The sequence below is a fragment of the Mustela nivalis genome (genome assembly GCF_964662115.1).
Source record: "Mustela nivalis genome assembly, chromosome: 10".
NCBI classification, from domain to species: domain Eukaryota; kingdom Metazoa; phylum Chordata; class Mammalia; order Carnivora; family Mustelidae; genus Mustela; species Mustela nivalis.
The window spans coordinates 89,396,509-89,411,736 of record NC_139029.1 but is presented as its reverse complement, the minus strand read 5'-3'; the positions used below and the strand labels follow the sequence as shown (position 1 = coordinate 89,411,736).

Genomic DNA, 15,228 nt, shown 5'->3' with positions numbered 1-15,228 from the left:
ACTTTTGACCTCTCCATCCCATCTGAGAATCTTTCCTACAGAAATACGTAGACACAATTGAAAAGATAACTGGCAAGGATTATAATTTCAGGAGTGCTCTAGTAGCAAAATGTTGAAAAAGCTCATTGGCAGGAGAATGGTTAAATCATAATGTTGTTTACACACACTGGAATGTTGCACAGCAATAAGGTGAATGAGGCAAATCTGAATGTGTTGACAGCTGTCTGGGGTATATTGTTAGGTGACAAACTCTTGTTTTGGAAAAATCTGGATCATAGGAACATAGCACCTAAAATAACAATCATGAAGAAAAAGGAACAGATTTATGCAAGAGCCACACCAGATTTTTAGCTCTGTTCTCCTTTAGGCAGAAGGTGTGTGTATGGGGGGAGCAACGTCTGTGTATTACCATGTTGTTTCAATTTGACAAAATAAATATGAGTCCTTTTCAGGTATTTTAAATAGCAAATCAATTTTTAAATAAGGTGATGTTACTAGGGCAGAGTTAAGTCCTACAGGAACACAAAGGAACCAGACTAGACTGGGAGATGTCCAAGAAGGCTCTGGCGGAAGAAATGGCCTGTTCCAATTCAGGATGTATGTGGTCAGCCATAGAGAGGGACACAGAGAGATTGAGAGCGTCTTGCTTAGGAGTATCCCAGTAGGCAGCTCTGGAGCTGGCCCTCTCCGTGCTTTATTTAAAAGTTTCCCCAGATTGTCCTGGGTTGTTCTTCACTTGCCATCACAGTGCATCAGCCACTATGCCTGAATACTTCTCACATTTCCACTTTTCCTCTGTCTCTACTGCTGCTGGCTTAGACTTCTATTCTCATCTGGATGATTAAGAAAACACCCCCATAGGTCTCCTGGCCCCTTGTCTATACCCCGTGTCTCCTAAGCCTGTCTGTCCTTCACTGGGCTGAGTGATCTAAAAATAGAGTTTGACCTGGTTATCTTCCTTTTTAAACTTCGTCAATGGTCCTTCATAGATTCTGGGATCTAATCCCCCTCTTCTAAAAAGTAAGCCTACAAGAGCCCTACTTATCTCTTCCACCTTCTTCCCTTGGTAACTGTTATTTAGGTTATCTGGAAATATTTTCATTTCTTTACAAATGTTGCTGCTTATTAAGCAAGGTGGTAGATGTAGGTCAAGAAAAATATCCGTGATGTGGATTTAGTAGTTGGTTGTTAGCCTACTAACTTGCAAATGTTCTGACTAGTTACCCCTTTATGAGAGTTCATGTCTCTAATTTCATATTTTGTTGAGGTAACAATTTAGAAATTAATACATTTCAGGGAAAAGAGTCTTTTTAATGTCCTTGGGGATATTTTCTTTTGTGAATACTTTTGAATACATGTTTCTCATGTCTGGAGAATCTGGCATTAATTTGTGTACTTGTCTATTCCAAATCCGGATATGCTCCACCTTTATGGAATACACACTGTTCTAAAAACACTACATTGACCAAACAGTCTTATTTGCTTTGGCTAAACTTGGAGTTAATGAATGGACTTGATGTACAATCAGATAGACGCAAAACTGAGAGATGGTCCTAAGAGTCACTTTAAGACATGCTGTGTGTTATTCTTCCTTCCTTCTCACCTTCATTATTTTTCTGTTACTGAATGGTGATAAGTAATAGTTTTAAATAGATAATAGGAGTTGGTTTCATCTTGTTGATTTTTTAGAAATGTTTGTACTTTATAGACACATTTAATGTAGGACTAAAGTGATATACTATCTTCTGGCTCCCTCTGGTGGACAATTGTGCAAAAATGCAAACTGCAGTCTTACTGGTGGAAATGGGTTGTGTGGATAATTCTGATTGTTGGTGGGAAAAGGAACATAAGATACATTCTTATTTTTAGATACATCATAGTTATTATAGACAGTATCCCCAGGAATAAAATGCATTTCTATTAGGGTATAAAATAGCTGTAGTAAAATACATCATAGTAGCAACATATATGATACTAATGTTATTGTTATTTTTCTTCTTAGTAATGGCAATGCTAGATTGTATAAAATAAAATCAGAAACAGATTTCACCTCACAGCTTGAAAACAGGGCACATTAGGATAAGGCTGATGCTGAAATTTAACAGTGCCATTAATTCATGAGTCTAAATACTACTCTGTGGCTTATTCCAGAATCTTCCGAAAGCTAAATGTTTCAGTAACGCATAATTTTAGAATTTTTAGCATATGGTTATTTTTATTTTGAATCAGTTTATTTTGATGAACTTATTATTTATTCATTCGTGATTAATTAGACTGAAGATACTTTTATCTTTATTATGGGAAATTAATTGATACCCAGTTTTATCTAGGTGGTTGTGTTTTGCTTTCATATCAAATGTTCAACAAAGTGAAACCAGGAAGAAACTGCATAGTCTTTCAATTAAATTTTATTTTATTTGCTTTGTATAATGATAATTTTATATAATAAAAGTTTACATTTATTGTGCTAAGCATTTGATGGGTATTATCTCATTTAATTTTTTCAGTAAACTCTATGAGGCTGATAGTTAGTTTCTGGTATTGACATTGTATAGAGGCTAGTAAAGGTGAGTTAAAGAGCCAAGACTCAGCCAGACATTCTTTCTCTAAAGTTGTATGTTTATAACTACAGCAATGTACTACCTCCTGAAGTGGGCAAGAGATAGGTATGTGTGTGGCTAATGCTCGTATGCGACTTCTGTGGAGTGCTGGAGACTTTGCTATTAGGTTTCCACATTTGAACTGAGAAATTAGATTACATAAGCTCTGAGATTTTTGCCTTTTATCTTTTTCCCTCATTTCGAATAGTCCTTATAGAAGAACCTTTTTAAGTTTTGTTTAGTTTTGGGAGTTAGGGCAAATCATACCTGTTACCGTAGAAACAGGCTTCATGGGAAAAGTGCATTTTAGCTCTTTGGGTTCCTTGCTAAGTCTTTGAGAGAGATGATCTTAGTTGTAAAAGTGGTAATGAAGGGTAAAATCTTTAGATTCTAAAGTGAAAACTATAGCAGGACACAGGTAGGGAAGTCTTCATAAGGATTCTTTAAAATACATACAAATTATCAAGGGTTTAGGAAACTCTTTTTTCGCAAATACTCAGAATGACAATAAGGTAGTTTTCTTAAAGATGGCAATTATAAAGGATAGCTATTATTTAAATACTTTTCACGCATTAGCTTTTTAATTCCTATAATTAATGATTACAAAGAAGCTCACTATGATGATAGGCAGTGTCCAGATGAGAAAACCGAAGCCCAGGGAACTAAAATAGTTTGCTTGAGGTTGGATAGCTGAAGACAGGCAAAGCTAGGATTTGAACTGTGGTCTAGCTCCCGAGAGTCCACATTCTAAACCATTTAGCTATTCAGCAGTGCTGCCCAGTAGGACTCTCTGTGATGAGGAAGATGTTTGAGGTCTGCGTAGCGCAATACAGCATCCACGGATGGTTACTGAGCAGTTGAAATGTTGCCAGTACAACTAAGAAACTTAATTTTTTGTTCTGTAAATTTTAAATAGCCTTGTTTGGCCAGTGGTTACCGTTTTGGACAGTGCAGCTTTACAACACCTTTCCGATTCTGTAGAAGTGGAGGTACAAGACCTTTACTATTACCCTGTCTAACCTCTTGCTTTAATGATAAAGAAACGGCAAACTAGATGCTTAGTAATCTGCTTAGGGTTTCAAAGTTAAAGGATACAATTATAATCCAGATGTTTAAAATTTTCAGAAATAGTCCTTCCCCTTCTGTACTTAGTTGGTGTCTGCAAATTTAGGTTTCTCCTGCCATTGTTAATACTAGATTGTAAGACTATTAAAAAAATTCTTGTCTTTTCTGAAATACATGTCCAGTTAACACTTTTCCTTTTTTCTCAGGTTATAGAAACACTATCACGACTTTCTCGCACACCTATAGCACTGGCCACAGGAATCAGGTAAGTTTGTTTCTCTGTGATTCATGTGTTCTATTTCTTCATTGTAATAGTTATTAATGGAATGGTTACTGTTTGTAAAGCACTTTGCATGCAGAAACCATGCCTCATTCACACATGTACAGTGCCTGATGTGTAAGTGCCTAATATACATTTGAAAGTAATTGAGCAACTAAGAACTTAGTTGTAAAGTTGAATAATACCCATTGGTTAAACATTCTCAACTCATGGCTGACTGTTACCAATAAGGTAACAGTTTGTTTGTTTGTTTAACAGTTTGTTAAAACTGGTAAAACAGTTTGTTTTCTTAACTTCCTTCAACATTTCATTACATATGATTCATCAAAAAAGCCCACAAATGCTTAAGTAAATAAATACCTGACAAGTTATTGTAGTACATTTACTTCCTATAGTCCATAAAAATAACTCACAACTTTAGCTAGGAGTTTAAAAAGTAATCAAACAAGTATAAAATGGTATGTGTACAAGGATGTGAGTTGACGGATTGGTACTAAATGAAAAACTTGAAAGTATATTGTCTAAATGAATTATGACCTCTCCATGCCATGGAGTATTATGCAGTCAGTAAGCATGGAAATAAATGCAGATAGGTATGTCATGTTGGGCTTTCCTTGTTTAAAATACTACATACTCAAGTTGGATCAGTCAGAAGTTTGTATTATTGAAATACAGAGAAACAGTTTCAATAGCCAACCATCAAGGCTGCTTGGAAATTGAATGGATATCATTTTTTATCTTGTTTCCTCAGAGCTCCACACTTTAGTCTCCAGCCATTATGGGGTTCTGTGGTGCTATGCCTCTCCCTCTGTTGTTCCTTTCTGTGTCCAGCTCACATTCAGATTTTCAGGGAGAGGATATAAGCACTTCTTAAGAAGACTGATTGGCAGTGACCAGGCAGCCCATTCCCTGGATACAAAACATAGCGACTCCAGGAAGGATACTCTGCAGACCGGTTCTTGGAAATGGGCTATGAATTTGGCATCTTTCTACAGAAGTCATCTCTAGGCTGGATACGTGTTCAGCACCTTAAAATTTGCTCTATGCAATTCATCTTTCCATATTAATATATGGAATGTATGGTATTTCCATATTAATATATATATATATATATATATATATAGTTATATATAAACAGCAGATTTTGAAATAGCCTGATTCTATTTTTATGTATTTATGTATTTTTGGTTCTGAAAGGATATACATTAGAAGTTTTTCTTTTCCTTTTTAAATTATTCTTATCTATATTTCCAAATATTTATATAATGGACTTATATTGGCATAAAAGCATAAAAAGCATAATCAAATGTGCCTGAATTTATTTAAGAAAAAAAAAAAAGATTTTGAAACTCTGGCATTTCTCACACATTTTAATTTATTTGAAAAACGTAAGTTCCTTAAATGTCTTAAGTACTCAATTAATCCATAAATTAATATGAAAACACATTTTTCAGTGTATCAAATATAATTTTTTAGCAATTACTAGCTCTCACTTATTATTTTGACCCTCTTATTTTTATTTTTATGAAACATGACATCCTGCCTGCATATAAAGAAAGTAAAACTTCTGGCACAATAGTATAATTATGGTTGTGTAAGATATGCATTTAGGGCGTTATGCTGGGGTTATGAAAATAGTGCATAGTACATTAGGCAAAAAATTCAATGGCTAGAAATCGGGGATACACTAAACTGCTTTTCTTTTAATAGGGAATAAAGAAAACTTCCTACTCTCCCTAAGGCCTAGGGTTTACTCATTTGTCCAATAAGTGAAAATAAAAAAATATGACTTAAATAACTTGAAGTCCAAGTAGAATAGTCTGCCAGAATCAATAATCATAGGTGAAGGGTGCGGATATTTTGATCTTCTAATAATTTTTATCTCTGTTAGTGGGCTGAGTCATGCAGGGATGATTGGTACCAAACCATTTGTCGGTCAGATCAGATTCCCTAAGTGGAAAGAGACAGTGCTGAAGGCAGAGGCGCTGGGGCTGCTGCCAGCTTTCTGAGCTGGGGAGCTGCAGAGCCTGCAGAAAGCGGCACGTGTGGCCTGTCCACAGCTGCTCAGGTGACAGTGGCGACCACTGGTAATTGCTACAGCTCATTTGGAGTAGCAGGTGCCACAATGTCCCCAGGGGACCCCATGCACCACCACAGGATGGGCACTTTGGGAGAAGCCCGGGCTGTTTGTTAAATGCGATGACTGATCTGACCACTGTGGCAGCCAGCTGGGCTCTGCATTCAGTGAGAGCTCAATGCCCAGCCTCCTGGCTGCTTACTCATCTTTCTTGTGTTTTTTTTTTTTTCTCCCTCTCTTCCAGGCCCTTCCCAACTGAAGAGAGCATTAGTGATGAAGACATCTACAAAGGCCTTCCTGATTTGATAGAGTATGTTGGGTATCTTCAGCTAAGTTAAACCACCACCCATGTTTGCATCCTTTGTGGGTTTTAACCAGGGTTGTTAAGATAGCTTTCCGAAGCAGTAAAAAGATTTAATGATTAAGACACATAAGAATTAACCTCAAACTAGTGATGGAAAGCTTCACAAGAAAATGGGCCTCGTTGGGCTTTTAGTTCCTGTTGTGTACCCCATGCCGTGCCAGTCCCTTTGACAAGACAAGGAACAGATTGCAATGAAGTAAAATTTGGAAGTTTCTCAAAGGCATATTCGAGATGGTGGGTGAAACTGGAATTAGACAGTGAAGGGAACAGTGATGAAGAAACAAGATCTGCTTCTGGAGTTGTAGGGCAGATAGTGCGTGCTTTGTAAGTTCAAGGAAAGGCGAGATGAGTGTGGGCTGGAGTTCTTCAGGGAGTTTCATTAGATGGTGTTTGTTCTGCACAGAGACTCCTTCTGGGCTTTATTATTTAGTAGTCAGGAGAGGCAAAAGGCCCTTGCACCTGATTATCTTCTGCTGATTGACTGACTTGTGCAGATTACAAATAAATATGAAAAATGATCCCCACCCCTCAAGGAACTGATGACAAAGATCAGGCATGTTTGCAAAGAATTATAGTAAGAAATAGATTATGCTCCAAAAGGGATGCAGGTTCTGTGGAAATTCTTCTATTCATCCATCCCAGTGCACCAGCACTCCAGGCTTGTTCTTTGCTGTAGGACCTTTGCTCATTCTGCCTTTGTGGCTGACCCCTCACCATTCCAGCCTTTGCTCAGATGTCCCTCCGTGGAGAGGCCTTCCTGACTACCCTCCCTAAATTGCTGCCAGCCCCTCACCTTGCTCTCTAGCTTTACAGCACTCCTTTCTGCCTGAGACCATCTTTGTCGGCTTCATTTATTCTCCATCTGCTCATTAGAAGGTCAACTTTGTGAGGCCAGGGACTTTACCTTGTTCTTGGCTGTGCTCCCAGAACTTTACCCAGCATCTGGTGTGCAGTAGGTCCTTAGTAACCATTTGTTTTCTGAATGATTAAGCGGAGTTGCATTCAAGCATCTCTTCTCCTGTTTGCTGGCATTCTGCTTCAGGCCTGAGCTGTCTTTTCAGCTCACACGGACTTGTCGAGTGCCTGTTTCTGTGCTAACCATGTTACATGCATTATCTCATGTCCTAACTTCAACATGATGAGGTCGATCCTGTGATCCCAACTTATGAAGGAGAAAACTGAATCATGGAAAGCTAAGAAACTTACTGGAAGTCATACAGCTAGCCAGTTTTAGTCTTCGGATTGGAACCCTGACAGTTCTTACTCCAGAGCTGAGGACTTTCCTTACTGCATGAAACCCTGGAAACTCCCTGAGTTGCCCTCTCCATGAGAACCTCCAAGAGGAGAGCAGAGGAGAATGCTGACAGGATAGCCAGCAGCTTGTCCCAGAACGGGTGGCACTTGAATGGGCCTTGAAGTTTGATGTTTTTTTTTTTTTTTTTAAGATTTTATTTATTTGTTTGACAGAGAAAGATCACACCCCTCAAGGAACTGAGGGCAGAGAGGCAGGCAGAGAGAGAGAGAGAGGAGGAAGCAGCCTCCCTGCTGAGCAGAGAGCCCGATGCGGGACTCGATCCCAGGACCCTGAGATCATGACCTGAGCCGAAGGCAGCGGCTTAACCCACTGAGCCACCCAGGCGCCCCGAAGTTTGATGTTTTAACTGAGGAGGAAGGATCGATTTTTAGCTCCTCTTAAAACTTCCAAGAGCTCACTGATTGGGAGCAAGATTATTGCTGATTGTCTCACTGAATTGGCTGTAGTCTTCATAAAGTGACTATAATTTTCTGGTAATATAACCAACTCCTCTGAAGTATTAGGAAGAACATATTATTTCTTGGGGCACCTGGATGACTCAGCTGGCTAAGTATCTGACTCTTGATTTCTGTTCAGGCCATGATCCTCAGGGTCGTGAGATCGAGCCCCATGTTGGACTCCATGCTCAGCGCAGAGTCTGCTTGAGATTCTCTCTCCCCCTCCCCCTACTTGCAATCCCTCTCTCCCTCTTTGTCTCTCAAATAAAATAAAATCTTTAAAAAGGAATATGTTATTTCTAGAGCTATTATAATGTTCTTTTTTTAAGCCCCACCAATTGTCACTTACATCTACTAACTTTCATAGCCTCCCCTCCTCTTGTTGTGTTGATGTCAGGATAAATCCTGTGAGGACGTGCACCCCAAGCCAAGTTTGGAAAAATCTGGGCTCCTGAGCCAGCTGTTCTGAGACACCAGCTCAGGGTCTGGGAAATGCAGTCTGCTTCAACTCTCCACCTAGTGGTGGAAAGTCCAAACGTGGTGTTATTCCTACAAGTGCTCGCCTTTGGTTTTCAGTCTTAGCTTTGGTATGATCTCTGTGGGCTCATATCTTTAAGTCTGACTTTTGGGATTGAAATCACCCCAAGGAAAGCCCTTAGAGACAATATTGCCCTCCCTACTGCAGAGGGAATCATTCTGTTCTCGTGTGGAGAGAAACAGAGAATGCAGCAGAGAGGTTGTGAGATGGCTAGGCTGCACAGTGTCTGCTTTTTCTACCTTTATCGGGGTGTTATTCACGGCCTGGACATATAGATGACCTAGACACAGGAAAAGTAATAAAGATTAATAAATATTAATAAAGATTATATATTATATTAATTAATATAATTAATCACTTAATTAATACAATAATCACTTAATTAATTAATATAATTAATTAATATAATATAAAATTAATAAAGATTATTGTTGATTTGTTGACCATTTGAAGAATCACAGTCATCCTGCTTCCCCCTGCTTCCCCACAACTGCCCCGGCTCATTTTATGCAGGTCAGGAATTCTTGACCAAACTGTTAGTAATAAAAGCTGCCTTAGTATGGGATTGAATAACAAAACTCAAAGAATTTTAGCCCAATCTTGGGTGTGTGTGTGTGTGTGTGTGTGTGTGTACACATACACACATGCATGTGTGTCACTCATACAGTTCTTCTTTAAACGCTTTTTTCCAGGGGCACCTGGGTGGCTCAATGGGTTAAACCTCTGCCTTCGTCTCAGGTCATGATCTCAGGGTCCTGGGATTGAGGCCCGCATTGGGCTCTCTGCTCAGTGGGGAGTCTGCTTCCTCCTCTCTCTCTGCCTATTCTGTCTACTTATGATCTCTCTCTCTCTCTCTCTGTCAAATAAATAAGTGAAATCTAAACAAACAAACAAACAAAACTTTTTCCAGTTTTATTGAGAAATAATCTATATCCTTGTGTAAGTTTAAGGAGTACAACATGATAGTTTTATTTACATATATTGTGAAATAATTACCATATAGGGTCAGCCAACATCTGTCCCTCTGGTATAGATACAATTAAAAGAAAAGAAAGAAGAAAAGGGTAAAAAAAAATTCTCCATATGGTGAGAACTCTTAAGTTTTACTATTTTAACAACTTTCCTGTGTACCATGCAGCAGTGTTGGCTGTGGTCAGAATGTCATACATTCCATCCCTAGTCCTTATGTACTGGATTGATAGAAGTTTGTACCTTTTAACTACCTTTCTCCAGTTATCCCTACCCGTCTCCTCCATCTCTGATCTCCTCCAGTCTGATCTCTTTTGCAGTAAGGTTTTTTTTGTTGCTGTTGTTCTGTTCTTTGGAGTTTTGTTTTGTATTTTTTTTTTTTAATAACATTTTATTTTATTTTATTTTATTTTAATTTATTTTTTATTTTCAGCATAACAGTATTCATTATTTTTCACCACACCCATTGCTCCATGCAATTTGTGCCCTTTATAATACCCACCACCTAGTACCCCAACCTCCCACCCCCCACCCCTTCAAAACCCTCAGATTGTTTTTCAGAGTCCATAGTCTCTCATGGTTCACCTCCCCTTCCAATTTCCCCCAACTCCCTTCTCCTCTCTAACTCCCCATGTCCTCCATGCTATTTGTTATGCTCCACAAATAAGTGAAACCATATGATAATTGACTCTCTCTGCTTGACTTATTTCACTCAGCATAATAATCTCTTCCAGTCCCGTCCATGTTGCTACAAAAGTTGGGTTTTTGTCCTTTCTTTTTTTTTTTTTTTTTTTTTTTTATAAACATATATTTTTATCCCCAGGGGTACAGGTCTGTGAATCACCAGGTTTACACACTTCACAGCACTCACCAAAGCACATACCCTCCCCAATGTCCATAATCCCACCCCCTTCTCCCAAACCCCCTCCCCCCAGCAACCCTCAGTTTGTTTTGTGAGATTAAGAGTCACTTATGGTTTGTCTCCCTCCCAATCCCATCTTCTTTCATTTATTCTTCTCCTACCCACTTAAGCCTCCATGTTGCATCACCACTTCCTCATATCAGGGAGATCATATGATAGTTGTCTTTCTCTGCTTGACTTATTTCGCTAAGCATGATACGCTCTAGTTCCATCCATTTTGTCGCAAATGGCAAGATTTCATTTCTTTTGATGGCTGCATAGTATTCCATTGTGTATATATACCACATCTTCTTGATCCATTCATCTGTTGATGGACATCTAGGTTCTTTCCATAGTTTGGCTATTGTGGACATTGCTGCTATAAACATTCGGGTGCATGTGCCCCTTTGGATCACTACATTTGTATCTTTAGGGTAAATACCCAATAGTGTAATTGCTGGGTCATAGGGCAGTTCTATTTTCAACATTCTGAGGAACCTCCATGCTGTTTTCCAGAGTGGCTGCACCAGCTTGCATTCCCACCAACAGTGTAGGAGGGTTCCCCTTTCTCCACATCCTCGCCAGCATCTCTCATTTCCTGACTTGTTGATTTTAGCCATTCTGACTGGTGTGAGGTGATATCTCATTGTGGTTTTGATTTGTATTTCCCTGATGCCGAGTGATATGGAGCACTTTTTCATGTGTCTGTTGGCCATCTGGATGTCTTCTTTGCAGAAATGTCTGTTCATGTCCTCTGCCCATTTCTTGATTGGATTATTTGTTCTTTGGGTGTTGAGTTTGATAAGTTCTTTATAGATTCTGGACACTAGTCCTTTATCTGATATGTCGTTTGCAAATATCTTCTCCCATTCTGTCAGTTGTCTTTTGATTTTGTTAACTGTTTCCTTTGCTGTGCAAAAGCTTTTGATCTTGATGAAATCCCAATAGTTCATTTTTTCCCTTGCTTCCCTTGCCTTTTGCGTTGTTCCTAGGAAGATGTTGCTGCGGCAGAGTTCGAAGAGGTTGCTGCCTGTGTTCTCCTCAAGGATTTTGATGGATTCCTTTCGCACATTGAGGTCCTTCATCCATTTTGAGTCTATTTTTGTGTGTGGTGTAAGGAAATGGTCCAATTTCATTTTTCTGCATGTGGCTGTCCAATTTTCCCAGCACCATTTATTGAAGAGGCTGTCTTTTTTCCATTGGACATTCTTTCCTGCTTTGTCGAAGATGAGTTGACCATAGATTTGAGGGTCTATTTCTGGGCTCTCTATTCTGTTCCATTGATCTATGTGTCTGTTTTTGTGCCAGTACCATGCTGTCTTGATGATGACAGCTTTGTAATAGAACTTGAAGTCCGGAATTGTGATGCCACCAACGTTGGCTTTCTTTTTCAATATCCCTTTGGCTATTCGAGGTCTTTTCTGGTTCCATATAAATTTTAGCATTATTTGTTCCATTTCTTTGAAAAAGATGGATGGTACTTTGATAGGAATTGCATTAAATGTGTAGATTGCTTTAGGTAGCATAGACATTTTCACAATATTTATTCTTCCAATCCAGGAGCATGGAACATTTTTCCATTTCTTTGTGTCTTCCTCAATTTCTTTCATGAGTACTTTATAGTTTTCTGAGTATAGATTCTGTGTCTCTTTGGTTAGGTTTATTCCTAGGTATCTTATGGTTTTGGATGCAATTGTAAATGGGATTGACTCCTTAATATCTCTTTCTTCTGTCTTGCTGTTGGTGTAGAGAAATGCAACTGATTTCTGTGCATTGATTTTATATCCTGACACTTTACTGAATTCCTGTATAAGTTCTAGCAGTTTTGGAGTGGAGTCTTTTGGGTTTTCCACATATAGTATCATATCATCTGCGAAGAGTGATAATTTGACTTCTTCTTTGCCAATTTGGATGCCTTTAATTTCCTTTTGTTGTCTGATTGCTGAGGCTAGGACCTCTAGTACTATGTTGAATAGCAGTGGTGATAATGGACATCCCTGCCGTGTTCCTGACCTTAGTGGAAAAGCTTTCAGTTTTTCTCCATTGAGAATGATATTTGCGGTGGGTTTTTCATAGATGGCTTTGATGATATTGAGGTATGTGCCCTCTATCCCTACACTTTGAAGAGTTTTGATCAGGAAGGGATGCTGTACTTTGTCAAATGCTTTTTCAGCATCTATTGAAAGTATCATATGGTTCTTGTTCTTTCTTTTATTGATGTGTTGTATCACATTGACTGATTTGCGGATGTTGAACCAACCTTGCAGCCCTGGAATAAATCCCACTTGGTCGTGGTGAATAATCTTTTTAATGTACTGTTGAATCCTATTGGCTAGTATTTTGTTGAGTATTTTTGCATCTGTGTTCATCAAGGATATCGGTCTATAGCTCTCTTTTTTGGTGGGATCCTTGTCTGGTTTTGGGATCAAGGTGATGCTGGCCTCATAAAATGAGTTTGATGGTTTTCCTTCCATTTCTATTTTTTGGAACAGTTTCAGGAGAATAGGAATTAGTTCTTCTTTAAATTTTTGGTAGATTTCCACTGGGAAGCCATCTGGCCCTGGGCTTTTGTTTGTTTGGAGATTTTTAATGACTGTTTCAATCTCCTTACTGGTTATGGGTCTGTTCAGGCTTTCTATTTCTTCCTGGTTCAGTTGTGGTAGTTTATATGTTTCTAGGAATGCATCCATTTCTTCCAGATTGTCAAATTTATTGCCGTAGAGTTGCTCATAGTATGTTCTTATAATAGTTTGTATTTCTTTGGTGTTAGTTGTGATCTCTCCTCTTTCATTCATGATTTTATTTATTTGGGTCCTTTCTCTTTTCTTTTTGATAAGTCGGGCCAGGGGTTTATCAATTTTATTAATTCTTTCAAAGAACCAGCTCCTACTTTCGTTGATTTTTTCTATTGTTTTTTTGGTTTCTATTTCATTGATTTCTGCTCTGATCTTTATGATTTCTCTTCTCCTGCTGGGCTTAGGGTTTCTTTCTTGTTCTTTCTCCAGCTCCTTTAGGTGTAGGGTTAGGTTGTGTACCTGAGACCTTTCTTGTTTCTTGAGAAAGGCTTGTACCGCTATATATTTTCCTCTCAGGACTACCTTTATTGTGTCCCACAGATTTTGAACCGTTGTATTTTCATTATCATTTGTTTCCATGATTTTTTTCAATTCTTCTTTAATTTCCCGGTTGACCCATTCATTCTTTAGAAGGATACTGTTTAGTCTCCATGTATTTGGGTTCTTTCCAAACTTCCTTTTGTGGTTGAGTTCTAGCTTTAGAGCATTGTGGTCTGAAAATATGCAGGGAATGATCCCAATCTTTTGATACCGGTTGAGTCCTGATTTAGGACCAAGGATGTGATCTATTCTGGAGAATGTTCCATGTGCACTAGAGAAGAATGTGTATTCTGTTGCTTTGGGATGAAATGTTCTGAATATATCTGTGATGTCCATCTGGTCCAGTGTGTCGTTTAAGGCCTTTATTTCCTTGCTCATCTTTTGCTTGGATGACCTGTCCATTTCAGTGAGGGGAGTGTTAAAGTCCCCTACTATTATTGTATTGTTGTTGATGTGTTTCTTTGATTTTGTTATTAATTGGTTTATATAGTTGGCTGCTCCCACGTTGGGGGCATAGATATTTAAAATTGTTAAATCTTCTTGTTGGACAGACCCTTTGAGTATGATATAGTGTCCTTCCCCATCTCTTATTATAGTCTTTGGCTTAAAATCTAATTGATCTGATATAAGGATTGCCACTCCTGCTTTCTTCTGATGTCCATTAGCATGGTAAATTCTTTTCCACCCCCTCACTTTAAATCTGGAGGTGTCTTCGGGCTTAAAATGAGTTTCTTGGAGGCAACATATAGATGGGTTTTGTTTTTTTATCCATTCTGATACCCTGTGTCTTTTGACAGGGGCATTTAGCCCATTCACATTCAGGGTAACTATTGAGAGATATGAATTTAGTGCCATTGTATTGCCTGTAAGGTGACTGTTATTGTATATGGTCTCTGTTCCTTTCTGATCTACCACTTGTAGGCTCTCTCTTTGCTTAGAGGACCCCTTTCAAGATTTCCTGTAGAGCTGGTTTGGTATTTGCAAATTCTTTCAGTTGTTGTTTGTCCTGGAAGCTTTTAATCTCTCCTTCTATTTTCAATGATAGCCTAGCTGGATATAGTATTCTGGGCTGCATGTTTTTCTCGTTTAGTGCTCTAAAAATATCATGCCAGCTCTTTCTGGCCTGCCAGGTCTCTGTGGATAAGTCAGCTGCCAATCTAATATTTTTACCATTGTATGTTACAGACTTCTTTTCCCGGGCTGCTTTCAGGATTTTCTCTTTGTCACTGAGACTTGTAAATTTTACTATTAGGTGACGTTCTTATTGATTTTGAGGGGCGTTCTCTGAACCTCCTGAATTTTGATGCTCGTTCCCTTTGCCATATTGGGGAAATTCTCCCCAATAATTCTCTCCAGTATACCTTCTGCTCCCCTCTCTCTTTCTTCTTCTTCTGGAATCCCAATTATTCTAATGTTGTTTTGTCTTATGGTGTCACTTAATTCTCGAATTCTCCCCTCGTGGTCCAGTAGCTGTTTGTCCCTCTTTTGCTCAGCTTCTTTATTCTCTGTCATTTGGTCTTCTATATCACTAATTCTTTCTTCTGCCTCATTTATCCTAGCAGTGAG

The 15,228-nt window shown here is 38.7% G+C and overlaps 1 protein-coding gene across 4 annotated transcripts in view; it reads left to right on the top strand.

Annotated features, from left to right (window-relative positions):
* The window catches only part of VAV3 (vav guanine nucleotide exchange factor 3), a 357,610-nt gene that overhangs the window by 150,666 nt on the left and 191,716 nt on the right, over nucleotides 1–15,228 (top strand). For 2 of the 4 annotated variants that reach the window (XM_082688261.1, XM_082688259.1), the window contains exons 3-4: nucleotides 3,872–3,930; nucleotides 6,267–6,332. In XM_082688261.1, the coding sequence (XP_082544387.1) occupies nucleotides 3,872–3,930; nucleotides 6,267–6,332 (125 nt within the window). The remainder of the gene's footprint in view (nucleotides 1–3,871; nucleotides 3,931–6,266; nucleotides 6,333–15,228) is intronic. The other 2 variants (XM_082688262.1, XM_082688260.1) reach the window with 1 other exon arrangement.